Below are 23,185 nucleotides of genomic sequence, written 5' to 3' on the forward strand. Positions count from 1 at the left end.
ATGAGAAAGCTTACAATCTTAGAGCAGTATGCCAAATTATTTTGCCATCTTTTTAAGACACACACAAATGAGTAGAAAATTAACCAGAAAACAGGGATTTGACAAACTATCAATCTGTCCTCTTACAATTCTGGTGTACAGTTTGTTTCAGTTCAAATATTTAATGATTAAACAGCTGACATATAACAAAACTGGATTTCAAACTGAATGAATGACTAACAATACCATTTTATCAGTACATAAAAGCATTTTTTTCCCCATCCATCTGATTGTGTAGTATTTGTTAGACTGTGGTTCTTTTGTGTTGCTTTGTCCTTTCATGTGGAATAATAACACTTTTGTCTCAGTCTGCAGGTGCAACGACTGCCCAGTGCGCTTGATGAATGACAGGCAGAGGAAAAACTTTATTACCACCAGACAACCTTAACATAAGGAAAATGCTGATTCTCTGGAGACAAATTATTTTTTTTCTTCTCTCGTTTGTAAAATACTGCAAGGCTGTAGAGATACCACTTTTAGGTAAGGTGTTCTATAAAAGTGAAATAGTATATACTATAAAAAGTAAGAGCATATTTAAAATGGTGATAAATGATTTCTATGTTCTATGGAAAAATGGAACCACTTTTAATTAGTTTACAACCACAAACACCAGATGTATGCAAATTAGCTAAATTGGGCGTGGTTTCAAAGTTCACCAAGGGGTAAATGTATCATAGTCCGGGTTGTACAAGTCGCCGGAAATCGTGAGATGACAGCTTAAATTAAAAGCGGCGCTGCCTTGTAAAAGGGAAACTTCCCTTTACAAGGCAGCGCCGCTTTAAATTTAAGCTGTCAACTCGACGATTTCCGGCGACTTGTACAACCCGGACTATAATACATTTACCCCCAAATGTTTTACTTTTTTGAATAATTTCTCCAGAAAATTAAACATTAGAGACTTTCAAAAAACTACCCTGAAATAAAATATGCTAACAATAGATGTTACATTTTACCCAAAATGAGATTTAACACTTTATGGTTCATACACGAATAGCTAAAATTCGGGGGCCCTTATTGTTTCCTTTGTTGTGCACAAGTGCACTTATTTGTCCACCAAGTGCATTTCACTTCCTGGTACTTGGAAATGCTCCCACTTCAAACTTCACATTACTACCACTTTAGGGCTACCCCTGCATTAACTTCATCTTCAACTGTTCGTGAATGAGCCTTTTTGAAAAAAAGACCAATAAATTACATTCCAAAAGGACTGGATTTTTAAATAGTTTTGTAAAAATATAATATTAACAGTCCCATCTGGTTTCTCAGATTTCAAACTGAATATTAGCATAGAATACCTGCCTACAATCCAGATTTTTGGTGTGGCCAGTCTGGAGAAATGGGCGTAGTTTGGAAAGACAGAGGTGTTGTTTGAGTGGACCCTGGTATGATTTGGCAGGGCCTATTTTGTCCCAATCTTCCATTTTTAAATGTCAGGTATAGCAATAAAACACTGTTACTAGGATTAAGTATATGGTGTGCTTATATACACCTTGTTATTCTATACATGAAATTAATAAAGTTTTAAGTAAAAAAAAATCATTGCGAGATGCTCAATATTCATATTAAAAATTTAAAACAGACATAATAAGCATAGATATGAACACAAACAAGTCAACCCACCCAGATAAAAGACGCAATAGGCAGGGCCTGATTATCCAATAGGCTAACTAGTCTGCAGCCTAGGGCGCATAGCTTTTGGAAGGGGGGCGCACAATTTTTAGGGGGGGTGCAAAATTGTGACAGTGGGCACTATTAGCCTAGGGCGGCGTGAACCCTTAATCAGGCCTTGAAAATTGGGCAAAAAGAGGAAATTATGCAACAGGGATATTGTAAACTACAATTAGATGACGAGGAAAGTTATAAACTATCCACATTATCTAGAAGTTATTAAGATGTGCACTATGTCTTTTAAAATGCTAGACAGTTTCTAATGTATTAAGATGTCATGCAGTTTACATGCAGTAATCGATTTTAGTTATCCTATGAAGAAAGGCCTAAATCCTTAAGATCCTAGCACAGGTCAATCAATTAATATATTTGCCAATAATAGGACTTTTCACAGGACCCTACTGAGAGTAGTGAATTTCCAAAACTGGAATATGGTAAAACCGGAAAAAAAAAACAATTTTTAGATTTGTCTTAGCCTCAGCAGTGTGTTTGTAGGTTTCTCTCACACAAGAATATGCATTTACAGTAAGTCATTAAACTAACTATTCAGAAAGATAAATGTGCTCATGAAAAGAGATCTGCTGCAAGTTTCTGAGGACTGGATAGCTGTAAATTTCAGACCTTGTAACAGTATTGATAAGTGATAAAGTACTGTAGTTTTTACTTGCATCATTATTATTAGCTTTTATTTATAAGGTGCCAAAAAGTGTCCGCGTACAGAGAGCTTACAGTAAAATAGTACATTAGATTACAGGGCAATAGGCAAACAGCACCATACATAGCAACGGGAAGCCAAACCAGCAGCAATGAGGTAGGGTATAACCTATCACTATAACTTGAGGAAAGAGGCATGAAAATGCGGTAATGGGGGGGAGACAGAAGAGGGTGCAAATCAGAGCAAGCTGAGCCAGTACCCAGGAGGATAGGTGGAGCAAACTGGATCAGAGCCACTGATAAAGGAAAGGTGTACTGATGGATAATGAATGGAGGACTCGAGGGAAGAGGGCCCTGCTCGTGAGAACTTACAGTCTATCGGGTAGGAGCAGACAAATGGGGGTGACACAAAGGGGGTAAGTCAGTGTGATGGGGCAGTAGGGGTGAGTTAGGAGGAGAGGTGGTGGGCTTTGGTGAAGAAGTGGGTTTTCAGAGTCCGTTTGAAGTCTTGGAGCGAGGTGGAGAGCGTGTTCAGGAGAGGAAGTAATTGGAACTAAATGGAGATTATGCGATTAAGCATTAAAGGTGTGGAGTACAGCCCTAGGCTACTAAGCTAGACGATTGCTGAGCTGAAAAGTTAAGCCTCTCCTTTTAGTTGCTATAGATTTTTGAAATGAGTTATCCAAACATAGTACAAGGCAACGTGAATTATTTACCCCTGGAATACATAGGGTATAATAGCTGTGTTCTTATAAATGTTTTCTAAAATGTATATTTGCAATTGAAGTATTTCCAGGGTAACACATATTCGATTCTTAACCAAACAACTTCTTCTTTCTGAGGAAATATCTGGGTCTTTTCTTTGGAAAGATAAATATGATCCTCAGAAGAGATATTGTAGTGTTTTCTAAGGTTTTGTTAGAATGTATAATCTCTGGCCCTATGACAAGGAACAAGCAATATTGTTTTTCTATCCCACTTTATTCAGAAGTCTATGGGGTATATTTAATTGTTGGAAAAGTAATGCGGCGTGCGCAATATTACATTATGGTAATAGTGTGCGTAATTACCGTTATTATAGTACCTTTAACGCTGGATTTCAGCTCGCAACTCAGGGAGCTGCGAGCTGAAATCTAGCTTAGAATTATCGTAATAACGGTAATATTTTTAACGCCGCAGGAAACGCCAATAATTGAATATGCCCCAATGAGTAAGGGAAAACATATTTTTTTATTTCCACACCTATAACAGCTTAGCAGTAAAATTCACAATTGATTCTAATATATCTATAAACTACTGTACATAATATTGGTATAAATGGTTTAAATGGTTAATAAATGGTTAATTCTGGTATCATCACTTATAATCAGTGTTCAGTATTCATTAGGAAATTGGACAGGGCTGCAAGAGTGGGATATATGAAGTGAGGAGAGATATGAAGGGAATGGAGGTTAGCAAAAGGGAAAAAAAATTGTATGGCAGATACTTGTACATCTTAGAAAAGAGGATAGAGAAACACTTCATCAATTGTGTGTCAGTGAGACTGATTGCAGATGGAACCTGTTATTTTATTATTTTATTAGATATATAGTGTACCAGAATAATATATGTTATTTTAACTTATAAACCCTCATTGCTTACAGTGGAGCAGTTACCCACAATTATTGAAGCCACCAAAGGAGAGCAATTAGCTTTTCCCGTGGGAGAAGATTTTACCTTAAAATGTGAAGCAAAAGGAAACCCAACCCCAGAGTAAGTTATCTGATTTTAATCATATTCGTTACTTTCTTATCATATACTTTTATACATAAAATTTTCTGACAATTTAGTTGATTATCGACCATCATCCGGCTCCGCGAACTCTTCTATATCTTCTTATTGAGTAGTGCAAGAGCTATGGCACCTGTTGGCACAGTTTGGAGTATGTTCCTTTCCATAAATATATATATATACTATACAGTTTATATCAGACTCAAGCCCTGTGCACCATTTGTTTGCTGGATGCAAGAAAACATTTGAAAAATGTTGTTTTCTTGTCATATCAACAAATAGATCTTTAGGTTCAGACTAAATATGGCTCAAATGGTCATCCTTCATGAACAAACCAAACATATGAGACAGTGGAATTATTTAAGGTGTAGTCGATTTATTACTGAGATACTTGTTACTAGTTATCACACATTCCTGGAATGAACTCCTAGAACCAGGCTAAACGTGGTCTTTGCCATTAGCAGCCCCCTCTCACTTAGAGCGAGGCACAGTCTTAGGCACATGGTAGGAGGAGGAGCTTATTCCAGAACCGAAACTTGTAAGATATATAGGAGACACCAATCAAGTGGTACAGAACTAAGGACAAGAAATGTAGGTACACACACAGGCTTTGTGCAGAAATCAAAGTTCAAAACAAAGGACAAGGCTAGCAGTGATCCATAGAGTATGGCTTTCCTGATGAAGAAGATTGTTCCTGTGAGGTGTGTAGAAGTGGGTGAGAGAGGTTGTCCAAGCTCATCCAGATGGAGTGACCATCTTCATATGGACTCTGGCTATTAATAAAAACAAATCTGATACACCCCATGAGATATGGTGGATTTGTGGATTGGTATAAAACAAGTTTACATCACATAAGTGATGTAATGTGAGTGGTATCACATAAAGTCACATATTCTTCAGTAACAAGATCACATAGTTTTTTCTTTTCTCTTTTATTGTGAACGCTATATGAGTGCGTTTTTCATGCATATTCTTTTAGACACTATAAAGTTTTTATTTAGGTTACACTATATTGCCCTTACATTTTTAATTGGAAAATTCTGAGAATTGTCACTGACAGTGAAGTAAGTTACTGGTTCTGAGACTCACACCAAGTATGGAAGAGATCTGTATGAAGATGTGAATATTGTACATTGGTGACTGTATCCTTTTTTAAAATGATTTAAATATCATTCTGGTCCAGATTTCTTCCCATACTGGGTTGTAACAGAAATGAGATGTGGGAGCTTCAATACTATAGGCCATGGTTTATAGGACTCTCTCTGATTGGACTATTCACAATTCATTAGAATTAACCTTTCTGGTCATTTTGGGCTGGTCTTTTATCTATTGATCCAGAGAGCAGTCAGGTCCAAAGCAATAGTCAGGGCAGGCAACGAACCAGAGAGTAATTAAAGTCCAAAGCAGATGTCAAAGAGAAAATCTAAGCAAGAAATACTGACGCATACCTTCCAATTGTCTCAATTTTGACGGGACATCCCGATTCACGGGCTTCAAAAGGTGTGGGACTAAACAGAACAGTGGCTGGAGTTTTTACCTAGAAATTAATATTTGTGAGTAGAGTTTGGGCGTAATGGGGCGTGGATTTTTTTGTCCCACTTTTGGAATTCTAAATATTGGGAGGTATACTGACAGGGAGCATTATACAAGCGTGCCTGCACCTATACTCAGTACAGAAATCAGGAGCTTCCTGTATCCAACCAAGCAGTTGGGAAAAGAAGGAGGAGGATTGCGTTTAGTAGATCATTCTAGTACTTTGTTACTGGTCATCAATTATCATACATTTTTCAGTGTTTTTATATATGTGGATTGTTTTGTATGAAGTCTAAAATTATTGCTATTATAGAATCATTATCATGTGCATGTCTGTTATTTTGGACATTGACTGGACGTGACATTGACTCCTGATTACTCCAGTAATCATGTTTGCTGATATTGCATAACTAAATATACATACATCTTTTCAATAGTTGATCTTTTGAGCGCATTTGGCAACTACAGGAAATTACAGACACACACATAGTCTTTACCTGATCAGGATCGGTCCATCTACCATCCATACCGACTCCTTAGCATAGCTCCCCACACATCGCTTCGGTCTAGGGGAGAATCTACGACAATTATTTGAGTGAAGTAATACAGATAAGAAGGACAGGGGTGTCCGAGGTGACAGCCAGAAGTAGAAACCCTACACTCTACTCCTCTTGTCTACACCTCAATTTTGATTTAGACCTGGGTGCGGAGCTACAGATACTTGAGACAGGGATGTATCCCACCAAAATATCTTTCTCACCGATTTACCATTGAGTGCCACACTAAAAGAAAGACAAAACTGAACAATGATACTCACCAGGTAGTCACTGTCTCCTCATGATGGACGTCTGCGACTCCCAGGATTGGAGTCTAGGAAACGTGAACTGAACTGTCTACCGAGCTAGTATATACCACCCACTCTAGTGCTAGCTACAACAACAATACAACAGCAGCACCCTGTTCCTAACAACGTTCTATGTGACCAGTATGTTGTGCAACATTAACTCCTAATATTAGCTGTAGTGTACTACTCTTTCTACAATCCCCACACTTCCAATAATTCAATTCACAAAACAACAGACAAGTTACAATATCAGATACTAAAAGCTTTTTTTTTTTTACGGGGGCCTGACGATTGAGGCAGCCAGAGATTAAACAGGCAAATGGGATTAGGCCAGTCAATGTCTCTCAATGACAGGGTTTCTTTCTACTAATGCCAGGCCTAGGGCCTGAATTACGTTGGCCACAGGTAACATGTGCCCCTCAGGCTTTTGCGCATTATACTACAATGCGCCCCAAATAAACAGGGTCCAACAATATTTTGACTGGTAGCAGTCTTCTTTGTTGAGCTCGCACTTCTCTGGCTGTCCTCTGCCTGTTGCCATCTTCAATCTTCCACAGGACCCCTTTTGGCTTGCCTTGCCATCTTCTCTCTTGAATGTAGCGCTGCTATTTCTTCACAATTCTTCTGTCTTGATCTCACCAATTTGTCTCTGGAGCTCCTCGCAGGTCTCTCTCTGCTATCGGACTGCATGTGCCACTCACAATGGCCGTATATAAGCTATGTGAGGGCGATAACACAGCGAGCACTGATTGGCACCAGAATTCAAATGGCTGGAGGTGAGCCCTGATTGGCTCAATATTCTGGCCACTGATTTGTTGTCAGTTTCACTTTTACCAATGCCGGGGAGCGTGAACGGAACAAATAACCTACCGACACCCTGACAACAATGATCCGGCAAGTAGAATATTCTTTTCTTCACATCTTGGCCGGCTCCAGTGCTGTCCTCCGGGTGGATCCTTTATACCCTCTTAGTGGGTGCTGTGTGCATGTTCATGCTTTTTCGCTTTCTTGTTCTTCAAGCATTAAAAATACATATATGAATATATATATATATATATATATATATATATATATATATATATATATATATATATATATATATATTTGTGTGTATATATATATATATATATATATATATATATATATATATATATATATATATATATACAAGTTAACCTGTGCATGATACTCATGCATTCTAGTCAAATCAAGCTACTTAAGGTGTTAAAAAGGTTCTTGTCATGCATTTGGGCCATAGCCCAGGCCTCAATCACCAACCACTCCCCACTGTCACCCCCGGCAACCACCAACCACTCCCAACTGTCACTTCTCCTTCAAGAAATATATATATATATTTTTTTTTAATCTTTATAAACACTTTTAACAATTAACAAATTAAATTAACAAATTAAAATTATCTTAGTATACCAAATTTCAGCCCTTTCTGATTTTTTTTTTCCACACACACTAAGAATTTAGTAGGTCAGTGTATATATATACTGTACTTATGTAATGTATGTTGTACATTTATAATGTATCAATTTGTACATTGTGCTTATTTTTTTGGTTTAACTGCTACGTCACTATAATAATGTTTTCACTCAGATATCATTGGACAAAGAACGGGGCTCCATATAATCCATTTATAGACCAGAATGTAAAGACCATGAATGATTCTGGCACATTTACCATCTATAATGATGGCAGCATTTCATCCTACAATGGAACATATCGCTGTTACGCCTCAAACAAATTAGGCACCGCCATCTCAGAGGAAACATCCTTCGTTGTTCCAGGTATGTCCAGCACAGCCTACTCACGTGCACTATAGAATAGAAAGGTATTGTCCAAAATGAAATAGACACAAAATCACACTGAAATACCTAATGGGGTCTGCCATATGGATTCAAATAAAGCAAATCACAAGGTTATAGAAAGAGAGAGAACACAAACACAGATGCACTTTGTTGTGGCAATTTTAACCAAATAACTAAACAAAACCTATTATAAAATTCAAACATTTGGCATCCTAATAAATATTTTGATTAATACATTTTGTCTGTTGGGAAAACCGATATAAAATATATTTAAACAAAACTGTGTTCACAGTTTGAACCTCATAAAGATTAAAATTCAAAACAATCTAGTAGTTTAATCATTAAGAGGTTGAAATGAGTTTCAATAATATTTCCTTATTCTTTAGGAGATCCGATATTCCCCAAGGAAGATATCCCACCTGTGGAATTAGAAGAGGGGGACCCTGTTGTTTTAACCTGTGAACCTCCTTCTGGTATTAATCCAGTCGTTATAAACTGGATGACTCCTGGTAAGGGTGTACAGCAGAACGTGAAGTTTTCCTTGGTCATTATTTTTTTATGTTTCTTTGCTTAGATTTGCTAAAGCCCTCTTGAGCAGGGCACTAACTAACTTTTGTCTCTATGGGTCTGAGTTATTATGGAGAGCAAGGCAAAAAAAAGGAGTAAATTTGATCCTGGATAAACCATGTTGCAATTCAAGGGGTACAAATTAGTTTATTATTTTGCAAATATTGTTTTTATTGTCATGTGACACACATATACTTGATAGATTTATTTTTACACTGAAACTTAAAGGTGATCTACAGTCATGGCCAAAAGTTTTGAGAATGACACAAATATTGTTTTTCACAAAGTTTGCTCTTCAGTGTTTTTAGACCTTTTTGTCAGATGTTGCTATGGTATACTGAAGTAAAATTACAAGCATTACATAAGTGTCAAGGCTTTTATTGACAATTACATTAAGTTTATGCTAAAAGTCAATATTTGCAGTGTTGACCCTTCTTTTTGAAGACCTCTGCAATTCGCCCTGGCATGCTGTCAATCAACTTCTGGGCCTAATCAATGCTTGGAGTTTATCAGAATTTGTGGGTTTTTGTTTGTCCATCCACCTCTTGAAGATAGACCACAAGTTCTCAATGGGATTACAGTCTGGGGAGTTTCCTGGCCATGAAACTTTAATATTTTGATCCCTGAGCAACTTAGTTATAACTTTTGCATTATGGCAAGGTGCTCCATCATGCTGGAAAAGGCATTGTTTATTACCAAACTGTTCTTGTTGGTCTGACTGGTTGCTATGGGCAACATCTCCACTTTTTTAAGCCCACAGTTTGGTAAATGGAATTAAACCAGAAAGAATACTGACTGGACAGCACGGTGGCTAAGTGGTTTGTACTTCTGTCTCACAGCACTAGGGTCATGAGTTCAATTCCCAACCATAGCCTTATCTGTGTGGAGTTTGTATGTTCTCGTGTTTGTGTGGGTTTCCTCCGGGTGCTCCGGTTTCCTCCCACACTCCAAAAACATACTAGTAGGTTAATTGGCTGCTATCAAATTGACCCTAGTCTTTCTCTATGTCTGTCTGTGTGTGTTAGGAAATTTAGACTGTAAGCTTCAATGGGACAGGGATTGATGTGAATGAATTCTCTGTACAGCGCTACAGAATTAGTGGCGCTATATAAATATTGATGATGATGGGAGAAGTTGCTCTTGGAGGATGTTTTGGTACCATTCTTTATTCATGGCTGTGTTCTTAGGCAAAATTGTGAGTGAGCCCACTCTCTTGGCTGAGAAGCAACGCAACACATGAATGGTCTCAGGATGCTTTACTGGTGGCATGACACAGGACTGATGGTAGCGCTCACCTTTCCTTCTCTGGACAAGCGTTTTTCCAGATTCCCCAAACAATCTGAAAGGGGATTCATCATAGAAAATTACTTTAACCCAGTCCTCAGCAGTCCAATCCCTGTACCTTTTGCAGAATATCAGTTGTCCCTGATGTTTTACTGGAGAGAAGTGGCTTCTTTGCTAGTCTTCTTGACACCAGGCCATCCTCCAAAATCCTCTAAAAGTCTTCTCCTCACTGTGTGTGCAGATGCACTCACACCTTCCTGCTGCCATTCCTGAGCAACTTTAGGAGACGGTCCTGACGCTTGCTGGACAATCTTGGGCGCCCTGAAGCCTTCTTCACAACTATTGAACCTCTCTCCTTGAAGTTCTTGATGAGCCGATAAATGTTTGATTTAGGAGCAATCTTACCAGTAGCAATATCCTTGCCTGTGAAGCCTTTTTTGTGCAAAGCAATGATGACTGCACGTGTTTCCTTGCAGATAACATGGTTAACAGAGGAAGAACAATGATTTCAAGCACCATCCTCCTTTTAAAGCTTCCAGTCTGTTATTCTAACTCAATCAGCATGACAGAGTGATCTCCAGCCTTGTCCTTGTCAACACTCTCACATGTGTTAAGGAGAGATCCACTGAGCTGATGTCAGCTGGTCCTTTTGTAGCAGGGCTGAAATGCAGTAGAAATGTTGTTTTTGAGATAAAGTTCATGGTCGGGGCAAAGAGGGACTTTGAAATTAATTCATCTGGTCACTCTTCATGACATTCTGGACTATATGCAAATTGCCATCATAAAAACTGAGGCAGCAGACTTTGTGAAAAATAATATTTGTGTCATTCTCAAAACTTTTGGTCATGACTGTAGGACATGTTGTCTTAGGGTCTGCCGTGGCGCAACCTGGGGTGCCTAGATTGGAGAAAAGAGGGGTGTAGGAGGGGAGAAAAATGGGTGTGGGGGGGTAGAGCAGTGCAATCGAAGCGGTACAGACAATATACTCAGGTGCTGGAAGTACAGGGGGTGTTTACAGCTTTTTTGCAGTTATGAATGCTTTAGCTCTTTTGCTTTTTGTCTATAGCTCTGATGCGGTGTATATTGTGTGGGTGTGTTCTCCGCTAATTGCTGTTTGCTCTTGCTTATAGCCTTGTTTATAGATCAGGGAATATGTGGGTGACAAACGCTAAGTGCTGTTTGTTCTCGTTTATAGCCTTGTTTATAGCTCAGGGATTATATGGGTTAAGTGATAGTGTCTATAGCTCGATGTTTATAGCTCCCAGTGTTTGGGGTGTTTACAAATGTAAGCTGGTAAATAAGTGGCTGAGTTAGATGTGGTGGGTGTTTAAAGATAAGTGCTTAAAGCCTTGATATGGAGGGTGAGGGGAGGCTAATATAATAATGGGGTTAGTACTGGATTTATGTGTGTGTTGGGTGTGCTGGAATATCGAGGCTAGGAAGTTTATAGGTGGTGGACGCTGGGTGTATAAGATGGGGTGGTTAGAAGTGTAGGCGGAAGCGGTATAAATGCTCTTATATTGTTGCTCTTACAAGAGCAGTTGGTGTATTGCCTTTGTAGTGGACGGTGGACGGTGTCCTTAGGGGCGGCTGCGTGCTGCTTCTGGCTTGTGAAGAACGGCGGGGGAGGCAGTAGCTTGGCCGAGCGGTTGGCTGTAGCGGCAGCTGGAACGCACTGTGCGTTCCAACTGCCGGACTTCCGGGTATCGGGTGGAGCGCACAGGCGCCTGTGCATTCCACTGCTAGGTGTTAGTGCCGCTTGGTTCTTGCTCCATTCTGTAGGACATGCCCTATCGCAACTATACATCTGTCCCCACATTTTGAATGTACCCCACCCCCCTCCAATGTAACATGGTTTTGTCAAAGTTACTCCTGTTATTTGCTTTACTCTACTTAATGAATCAGGCATGTGTGTTTACCTCTCTAATGCTGTTTGTCCCGTTATAATGCACTAGTAATGCTAATATATGTATAAACTGCTGTAATTAATATCTGTATAAACAATAAGTTCTGATGTCACTGTCTATAATCGATGAGTTTTGATGTCATCACTCAGTGTTCATTAAGCAAACTTGTGTAGTTCAGAAGCAACTAATCCCCTAGTGAATTCTTACAGATATTAGAAGTCAGATTTCCAGTATAAAAAGCACTTCCGCTTTACAGTAGGATGGTACATTAACATTATGCCACATATTATCGCCTTATGTACTGCTGTATAGAATAGGATGGTGCCTCATAATTTGTAAAGTCATGTAATGTCATTGGTGGATGAGCAGTACAGTTAAAAGAGGATGAACTCTATTCCCCACAATGCCATCCATCCCCACAATGCCATCCATCCATCTATCCCCCACAATGCCATATATAAAGGATCCTTTACCTATATGTGCTTACTAGTTGTACAGCCCTTCAGGTATAGAGGACTGTTATGCCAAAAAGAGTATATAGTGCTATTGAAATGTAGCATGAATAATCAAGCTCACGTGAGGAAATATCCATGTCGCCTGTCCAGGCTGAACATAAACCTATGGTTAGGAGTTCTCACTTAACATTCATCACCAAATTTGATAAAATAAAATATGCCGTTTACTAGCCTGATGGTGGTTATTGTATCACTGTTTTATTCCAGATCTGCATCACATCCCCCAGAGCAAACGTGTGTCTGTTGGACTTGATGGAAGGTTATACTTCTCTCATGTAACTTACATGGACAGCAAGACAGAGTACACTTGTGTTGCTGTATATTCCAGGATCAGACGTATGGCACAGAAGACACCCATAACCCTCAATATTCAACGTGGTAAGGAGGTTTTGCTAACACTCTAAATTAGAGATGGTTGCTGACCCCCGTGTTTTGGTTTTGGTTTTGGATCTGGATTACCGTTCGTGTTTTAGTTTTGGTTATACAAAACTGCCATTGCGTGTTTTGGTTTTGTTTGGTTTTGTTTTGCTATTTTGTTGGAAAATCAATGTTTTTGGGCATAAAGTAACCAAATTTAGTGCTCCACCTGTTTCTTGGATAAGTAAGGTAATTCTAAAGCTAATAAATTAGGAAGAAAACAGTTTAATCCCTGGTAGGCCGTCTTTAATTCTGCACACGAACCTGATTGTCTTCCTCTCCATCTTAGCCTATTGGCAATGCAGCCATCGTCTTTGGGTGTATATTACACCCTACACTTCTAGTTAAATATCTAAAGAAATGTCCAAAGGCAGTTTGGTATCTGTCTGTATCAGCCCCCCCCCCCATCCACTTGTAGTAAAATAGAAAAAAAGCAGCCTGCATAGACTGTAGAACTAGAAATTCGAATATACAAAGAAATGGACAAAGGCAGTTTGGTATCTGTCTGTATCAGCCCCCCCCCCCATCCACTTGTAGTAAAATAGAAAAAAAGCAGCCTGCATAGACTGTAGAACTAGAAATTCGAATATACAAAGAAATGGACAAAGGCAGTTTGGTATCTGTCTGTATCAGCCCCCCCCCATCCACTTGTAGTAAAATAGAAAAAAAGCAGCCTGCATAGACTGTAGAACTAGAATATACAAAAAAATGGACAGAGGCAGTTTGGTATCTGTCTGCATCAGCCCGCCCCCCTATTCACTTGTAGAAAAATAGAAAAAAGCAGCCTGCATAGACTGTAGAACTAGGAATTCGAATATACAAAGAAATGGACAAAGGCAGTTTGGTATCTGTCTGCATCAGCCCCCCCCCCCCCATCCACTTGCAGAAAAAAAGCAGCCTGCATAGGCTGTAGAACTAAAATATACAAAGAAATGGACAGAGGCAGTTTGGTATCAGTCTGCATCAGATCTCCTCTCCACTAGGAGTAAAATAAAAAACTATTCAGCCGTTATATAATCTAGAATATAAATAGAAATTGAGAAAGGCAATTTGGTATCTGTCTGCATCATAATCATCAACATCCTCATTAGCGCCCTCGTCGCCTACACAAATCTCCCCCTCATCCTCTTCTAATTCCAAAGTGGCATCCTCAATTTGTGTATCACCGGCTACACTCGGGCTGTTCAGGCACACATCAGCAGAACTGCTGAAAGGGCCCCTCTTTATGGGTACACTAACAGAATGCTCACGATTAGACATCCCACTGTTGAATGGACTCTCCACAGGGATTGGTGTCATTTCTGATTCAGAGCAAACATTATCCTCTAATGCCTTACTGTTATCTTGCAGCTCGGCTTTGAAGCGTAACAGTAGTTGTGCACCACTTGTAGGCTGGGTAACATTTTTGGATCTGCCACTAATAGAGAAGGGTGAAGGCCTCATTCTCTCTTTGCCACTGCGTGTGTAGAATGGCATGTTGGTAAAAACAAAAATTATTGGCACTTAACTTTTCCTCAGTTACACTTCTTTTTCGCTTCAACACTGTAAATTTTATTTTGGGGTGTGTTTTTTTGACTGATTTCAAAACTCTGTGTAGTTTGACATCGTCTTGGCCAGATGACGTACTGGGAACACTACCATCAGGACTGGTGACAGAACCTGGTTGCTCATTCTGCTCATATGTGGACTGCTTTGAATCCATTCTGAGCCCAAAGCACTTGTAGTGCTACAAATTGTTTTAGATACTGCTGACAAATATGACTTTTGACAGCCAGAAATATTTATGCACAATTATGGGGGACACCCCAAAAGCACTGGAGAGTGCTAAAAATTATTTGGTAGATACTGCTGACAAATATGACTTTTGACAGCCAGAAATATTTATGCACAATTATGGGGGACACCCCAAAAGCACTTGGGAGTGCTAAAAATTATTTGGTAAATCTGACAGATAATACTTTGGACAGCCAGAAATATTTATGCACAATTATGGGGGACACCCCAAAAGCACTGGGGAGTGCTAAAAATTATTTGTTAAATCTGCTGACAGATAATACTTTGGACAGCCAGAAATATTTATGCACAATTATGGGGGACACCCTAAAAGCACTGGGGAGTGCTAAAAATGATTTGTTAAATCTGCTGACAGATAGTAATTTTGACAGCCAGAAATGTTTAGGCAAAATAATGGGGGACACCCAAAAAGCACTTTGAGTGCCCAATATTGAAAAAAAAAAAACTCCTCTATCCTCCTCTCTTCTCTAGCGATTTTTGTTAGCACAACTGGAATTAGAATATTGTATTCTCTATCCTTGCTCTAATCAGCCTGTGACTACACCCTGCTCTCTCCCTCTGTCAAATGGCGATGGATTGCTGTGGAGGCGTGTATTTATAATCTTCAAGTATCGCGAGAACCAAGCCCCGAGATCTGACGACGTCACGATGACGTTCGGCCTCGATTTGGATTCCGAGCGGGCGGTACTCTGTACTCGGATATCCAAAGTTCGGGTGGGTTCGGTTCTCGGGGAACCGAGCCCCCCCATCTCTACTCTAAATACACTTTGATACAGAGTCTGTGCTGTCCTGGTCTATTGAAAACAACTCTTTTAGTAATTGGTCACGCTTAATGCACCTGCCATGATCCAATACACCCTCTTCATTGGCTTGCATATACTAGAAAAAAGTGTCTGTGTCTCATTAATGTATCCTATAAAAAATACTTGCTAACTTTGCTAACGCTCCCGCATCATCGGGTCGTAGCTATATCAATCATCTCGGCCCCGCCCCTCTGTCAAACTATACCAGTTTCGGCCTAATACAGTAGGGGGAGGGGCTAGGGTGACACAAATAGGCCAGCCCCCAACCCATTTCACTAACCAAGTGGGCAAGATGAGGGAGGTTTCCCTGCTCTCCCAGGAGCTTGGGAGAACTCTCAAGAATATGGGAGTCTCCCAGACATTCTGGGAGAGTAGGCAACTATGATATAAACCGAAGAGTAAATATGAAATATAAGGCAAAAAAACAAACATAAAGCTAATTCTCTGAGAGAAGTGTCGATGGAGTGCTGACAATACAGCCTTGATGTTCGTACTTGCCCTACACCATTTACCAAGCAATCTTACATGGCAAGACATGGCAGCTGAAATGAAATATAACATTAAAGGGCAAATCTGTACATAATCCTTTGTGTGCACAACTCTGCAGTGCTTGCACAGGACACCAACTCCATCAGTTTACATTTAGTTTAAGGTGGCAGTAAGAGGAGTTTTCTGTGGGAAGACTAATGTGATCCCTGGTCATACAGTAAGGTTTCAGTGGGCAACAGTAATAAAGAAAGAAGAGAGACAGAAGTAATGTATGTATTACATACAAAAATATATTATTTTTTTATATCATATTCCCCCAACTGTTTAAAAATGTAATGAAGTTGAAATGACTTACAAAATATTTTATACAGAAATCTGCAAAAATGTAAGCTGAAAATCAGGTTGGAATCCCAAAGCGTTTTTCCAAGTAGGTAAATAATAAGGAAAATAAATGAAGTCATGCCTAGCAAACATAATTAGATGTTATGAGGAGATAAGTTTCAACTTGGATGTTGGTAATGCAGTTATTGTGATATATGTGAAGTTGATGAAAGTGTTCGAAGCTGTTCCACTTAAAATTCTGGTACATGAGATTAAAGGTTAAAGTCTAGGGGAAAACTGTACATGGTAGAGAACTGAATAAAGATAGAAGACAAAGGGGCATATTCAATTGTCAGCGGAAACTCCGAAAATTTCACGCTCGTCGCACTATTACCGTTATTACGGAAATAGTGCGCGTAAAAACCGTTAATACAGTAATTTTCTCGCTGGATTTCAGCTCGCAGCTCCCTGAGCCACGAGCTGAAATCCAGCTAACTATTACTGTATTAACGGTAATAGTTTTTCCGCGGCGCGGAAAACAAACAATTGAATATGCCCCAAAGGGTAGGTATTAGCTGAATATATTCAGATTGAGCTAAATTTATAAGTGGTTTACCTTGGGCTCAGTATTGGGGCTTGTTCTTTTTATAATTTGTAATGACCTTGTTGTAAAGTGTCCATGTAAAGGTCATGGTAATATTACGCAGTAAATAGAATGCAATTGGTGAAAACTGAGTTGGAAAAGGACTTATAAATACTAGTAGACAGTTGAGTAGCAGTACACTCTGCCATGCAGCAGCTGCAAAGGCAAATAAACTCCTGGGATGCATAAAAATGCATGTGATACAAACTTAGTATTACTATTATAAGCCTCTAGTTAGGCCACATCTTTAATTTGAGGTACATGTTTTGGATACCACATTGTACAAAGGACATAGGAGAACACAAGAGGGTTCTGAGATGGACAACCTCATGAATGATGAAATGGAAGAGTTAATTTAGAAATAATAGGTTTGTTTATTTTGAAAAAAGGCACCTTAAAGGTGGGCTAATAAATATGTTTAAATATATCTTAGGTCAATGCAAAAGTTTGTTGATTGACACTTTGTACCAAGAACCACAAAGAGGTCATAATTTGTTCTTGGAAGAAAGAAGGTTTCACTATCGGTATAGGAAAGGGTTCTTTACTGTAAGGGTGGTTAAGCTGTAGCATTCCTTACCACATGAAAAAATTCACTGTCAGAATTTAAATGGATCTATTGGGTGCTTACTTACAAGATACAATTAGTAGAGAACTATAGAGATAGTTGATTCCTAGGAATTTATCTGATGTCAGAAAGGGTTTTTGTCCCCCCTGTGAGGTTAAATAGGCAACTGTCACACTGGCGCTTTGTTTTTCTCTGGATCAACACAAATTATGAAAGGTTGAACTTGATTGACCTGTGTTTTTTTTTTAACTTTACTATGTTAACATGAGAGAGAAGGTAACTGAGAAGACAGGAGGTTGTGCTGGATATTGCTTAACTTCCATGCTTCCACAAAGTTCAAAGGTCAGCACTCGAGCCACCACTTTGGTTAGGGCACAGTTGCCTGCAGTAGCTGTGCAAATGTGTCTCTGTACATCAATGGTAATTATATTATAAGTCTATAATAGCTGTCACAATCAGTAAACTTGCCATGTGGTTGTAGTATAGAAACAATTGTATAGGTTTTTCAAATTCTTTCATAAACATTTTTATTTTATTTTTAGGTAATTCAATCAAAGATCGAGCACCAAAAATATTAACAACTCAAGGAGGAATGAATCAGCCTATCACTGGGCTTAGAGGTGAAGACCTAATGCTGGAATGCATTGCAGAAGGATTGTAAGTTTCCTGTACAAAATATTGTCGCACTTTCAGCAGAGACTTAAAATTGTAAAGCGCTACAGAATTTGCTGGCGCTATAAATAAATGTTGATGATGATGCTTTGGTGTAGTGCAATTCTTGGTTCTAAGTAATCAAGATGATTACTAATTTTCCAACTAGTGAAAATAGTTAAGCCATGGAGCACCAGAAAATGATGGTACAGCTGCAAACTGTACATCAGAAAATATTAACATTTTTATTTTTGTATAAAAACCAGGACTCCGGGGACAAAAAAAAACAGGACAAAGGGAGCAAGGTGTAAAGGCTTAATGTGTTGAAGTGAGCTTGTGCTTATGTTAGTTTCGTAACAGGAAAAACATTTAAGAAGGTAAAAAAAGATTAAATAAAGTAAAAAAAATACAATATATAATGAAATTAAAAAATGACTGGAATATATACAAATAATATAAAATAATTTTTTGATAGCAGATAAAATTAAATAAGGTTAAATAAAACCAAATTTCAGATATGAAACACAACCATATGTTTGTGCCAAAGTAGTAAGCACAGATGAGGCTTATATAGGCTAGAAAGTGTGTTTATTAAATTTACAATATGCAAAATTGATGTGCCTTAGAACCTATGTAAGTTCCCTGTGTGCTTCACACCATATACTAAAATGTGTTTTTTTTCTCAGGATGCCAAATTATATTTATATTGGAGTATATATATATATATATATATATATATATATATATATATATATACAAGTTAACCCGTGCATGATACTCATGCATTCTAGTCAAGTCAAGCTACTTGAGGTGTTAAAAAGGTTCTTGTCATGCATTTGAGCCTAGCCCATGCCTCCTCAGGGGAAGAGCGTTACTTCCCGACGCAAGCGCCCTTTTTTAACGTGGTTTTGTCCACATGTCACCACCTCATCATTTTTCTCCATCACCTCATCCTTCATCTTCATCGCCACATCCTTCATCAAGCTACTTAAGGTGTTAAAAACTCCCCACTGTCACCCCCGGCAACCACCAACCACTCCCAACTGTCACTTCTCCTTCAAGAAATATATAGGTCAGTGTATAACTCTGCCCAGCAGGTGGCGCTGCAGCTTGTTTTTTTTTTTTTCACACAAGCCACTAGGCATTTATATAGTAGATGTGTGTGTGTGTTATATTGGGGCATATGTATATATATGTATATAAATATAATGTGTGTGTGTGTGTTTGCCTTTAAACACATTGACGTTTTAAATTTAGCTGTCAAACTTGCCGAATATCGGCGATTGATAAAAATCGCTCCTTAATACATTTACCCCATAGTGTTCAAATGAAAGTTGTAAAAATCTTTAACAGTGCAATGTTGCAGATTATTCAGCTTTATTTGCCTGATTATTGAATAATAGACCCAGTATGATTCAAATGTGATTACAGTTTTGTCCAATGTTCCTTATTGGTTTCAGCAGTGGTCAACGTGGGCTGGTATATGGTGGTATGTGATAGTGCCACGTCTCCTACTGCCTTCAAACTATCAAATTCCATTCACTTGCATTTTCCATACCTATTGCATAAAGAAAAAATGTTGGTGCATCAATTGCTCTTTACTTACAGTCAGCCATTCATTTGCCGAGTAGTCTATGCATTTATTACAAGATGATGGTGAAATAAGCATTTGTGAGTGCTTTGAGGAAAATAATTGCATTGTAATGAAAATAATCTCTTGTTTGCAGGGTCTATGATCCCAAATTCTGCCTTGGATGTAAGAAGTTGCATTCACACAAAGGCAGTTTTATATATACAAACCAGGGCTCTGAAAGGGAGTAAGCTGTGTCAGACCCTGCCTGCTAGCAAGTGATGGGCACAGCGATTTAACACACTGCTACTGGGGAATGAGGCTATATAGAATGGGAAATATATTGGCGCCTATTTTATGCACATGAAGAAGGTCTTAGTGAGCCTCCTCCCGGCAGCGGCTCAGCAATGCATAGACTACTCTGCAAATGAATGGATGACTGTAATTAAAGAGCAATTGATGCACCAACATTTTTTCCTTATGCAATAGGTTTCCTACCGAAAACCCAGTGAACGAAGTGTATAATATGAAGTGGTGGTATGGAAAATGTAAGTGAATGGAATTTGATAGTTTTACAATGAAGGCAGTAGGAGAAGTGGCGGTATCACACTCCACTGTCTACCAGCCGACTTCGGCCACTGGTTGTACCCATGATTGTGATTTCCATGTGAAACTTTGGATTTGCTATAACTTCCAGTCTACACATAGCAAATCAAAGACAGATATAATGTTGCAAATGATTTAGTCTTTGTATTTACTAATGAACTGAAATATTTTTAGACCATCACCTACAATTGAATGGAAAAAAGAAGGGAAGGATTCACTAAGGCACAATGCAGTGTTTGAGCGTCATGGGAAAATACTGAAGATTAAGGACATTACCGAAGAGGATCGTGGGATTTACCATTGTGAAGCCAAAAATGAGTTGGGCTCTGTTCAGCGCAGTTTTCTTATTCTTGTAGAAGGTATTTAAACAGGTCCCAAAGATTATCAGTCTGTTGGGCTTAAGGTATATTATACTGAAGTGTTTTTCAATCAGTGATCATGCTCTCAAAACCATGAAAAACATATTTTATTAAATATATGTATACTTATTTATGATTCATTTTTGCATATTTTCCCACCCCCCAATACACACACACAACCACAGGCTAATGTTTCACTTTGGGCAGTCAAAATCAATTACATAAGAACATGGGCCTGATTCATTAGTGATCTTATCTTGTGCAAAAGGTAAGATGCTTATTTTAAGAAGAAACGGGGAGATAAGAGTGAAGTTAAGATGGATTTTGATCTTAACTTAAGAAATTTCTTCACTTACGCAGTGGATTTTGCTTCTTATCTCCCTTTTCTGAGCATGCACAGAGTGGATTTGCTTAAGATAAGCAAAAAACGGCAGATAAGACAACTAATGAATCAGACCCTATATATGTATATATAATGTATATATATAGAAACACCAGTTACACATTATTTAAGGACAAAAAGTCAGGACAATACAAGTCATCTAATAGGTATGTATTCAGAGGCAATCATTCGTACAATGAAATCTGGGGGTAAATGTGTTATGCAGCGCTTTCTGCAACTTGCCAATATTTGGCGACTTAGCAGGGCAGTTTTATAACGCAGTGTCTTTAAGGGCAAGTTTTGCCCTTTAAAGACATTGACGTTTTAAATTTAGCTGTCAAAGTCGCCGACGGTGAGTTGCAGAAAGCGCAGCATAGTACATTTACCTCCCTCAATGTTTTGGTGAAAACCAGGACTGTTCAGAAGTGTGTTTATCCTCATTTATCTTTTGATCTGCTTTTGTTTGGAATTTTGTATTTATATAATGTATTGCATAAAATATTTTGACGATTAATGTTACATACAAACTATATGGGGCGTATTCAATTGTTAGCGTTAACGCTAAAAAATGAGCGCTCAAAAAATATTACCGTTTATACGGTAACATCGCGCGCGAAAAGCGTTAATACGGTAGTTTACTCGCGAAGTTTCAGCTCGCAGCTCAGGGAGCAGCGAGCTGAAATTCTGCGAGTAATTACCGTATTAACGCTAAGATTTTTTGAGCGCTCGTTTATTAGCGTTACCGCTAACAATTGAATACGCCCCTATATATCCTAATTTAGAGGTAGGAGCAAATCCAGCTAAATTGTGCAATCCTGTACCTGGAGAAACCATCCTGCCAAGCCAATGGGTGCAAATCCAGTTTTTGCATGCAGGGAAATACTGCTTGCTCTTGCATGTAGCACACAAATACCGAGCAGCTTTATTATTACATTGCTGTTTAGAGTTCAGATAATTTCACAGTATCAAATTTCCATACCTGCACTTCTAAATTCCCACTTCGGCCACTGACACTAATTGTGTTGTTACATTTTGTAGAGCCTCCTCGATGGGGTAAACAGCTGGAAAGTTCTATACAGGGAGTGGGTTCTGAGATTATCCTGAACTGCTCAGCCTCTGGGAAACCTGAACCAGAAATCCAATGGCAAAGAAATGGAATCCCTCTGACAAGTAATATCAAGAAATATGAAAGTATTTTTACTGAAATCTGCATTGTTTCTCATGTTACGGAAAGTAACCTTTATGTAGAAGATATCTGTAAAAGGTATTATATACTGTACTTTAAATATGCCCCACACAGTTATATGGGCTATAAATCCAGCAGTATTGCAGGTTACAATAATGAACTTATTTTTGACGTGCTTATTATGTGATAGCGTTATGTACATAAGTGGCAGCGGTAGTAACAGGTGAGTGATGGGATGAACTCAGATCAGGATTTTAGAATTAATTGTATCAGAAATACAATTGTCAGTCTCCAAAACTTTAATTTTAAAATATGTGCGTCCAGTTGGTTTTATACATTGTTTTATTCATGCTCGGACACAATCTGCACGCAACTTACGTTTACAGAACAGGCATGGAACTTTAGCATAGTTCCCACCGTATTCAAATCCAAGCGCATCACAAGATACATTTCAATTTGAATCAGGGTGTAAGTACGTTCGACCTAAAAGTTTCTTGCCTTATGTTAACAGACGCAACACAGTGCGTATATGTGCAATATACATAAAGTCCACTGTTAATAATATAGACATTTATGACAAAACATTTAAACCTTCATCCCACCCCCCATAAAATAAATTTATTAGGCTGTTATCAATGTATCCAGTACATAAACTTAATTTTTACAGTTGCACTTGATTGCAAACACATGTTCTAGCATACATACGCGACCGTCATCTCTATCAATCGGTACTTACATCAGATCTGTAGCTGGTACAAGTGATGCAACATAGAAAAAACATGTTCCTTTGAGATGCCCAAA

The 23,185-nt window shown here is 38.6% G+C and overlaps 1 protein-coding gene across 3 annotated transcripts in view; it reads left to right on the top strand.

Moving 5' to 3' along the window:
• The window catches only part of CHL1 (cell adhesion molecule L1 like), a 110,983-nt gene that overhangs the window by 46,786 nt on the left and 41,012 nt on the right, over nt 1-23,185 (top strand). For all 3 annotated transcript variants that reach the window (XM_075183074.1, XM_075183076.1, XM_075183075.1), the window contains 8 exons: nt 348-519; nt 4,005-4,113; nt 8,114-8,304; nt 8,712-8,834; nt 12,806-12,976; nt 18,173-18,287; nt 20,632-20,816; nt 22,237-22,368. In XM_075183074.1, coding sequence (XP_075039175.1) covers nt 384-519; nt 4,005-4,113; nt 8,114-8,304; nt 8,712-8,834; nt 12,806-12,976; nt 18,173-18,287; nt 20,632-20,816; nt 22,237-22,368 — 1,162 coding nt within the window. In that variant the 5' untranslated portion in view covers nt 348-383. The remainder of the gene's footprint in view (nt 1-347; nt 520-4,004; nt 4,114-8,113; nt 8,305-8,711; nt 8,835-12,805; nt 12,977-18,172; nt 18,288-20,631; nt 20,817-22,236; nt 22,369-23,185) is intronic.

The sequence above is a fragment of the Mixophyes fleayi genome, chromosome 8, assembly GCF_038048845.1.
Source record: "Mixophyes fleayi isolate aMixFle1 chromosome 8, aMixFle1.hap1, whole genome shotgun sequence".
NCBI classification, from domain to species: Eukaryota; Metazoa; Chordata; class Amphibia; order Anura; family Limnodynastidae; genus Mixophyes; species Mixophyes fleayi.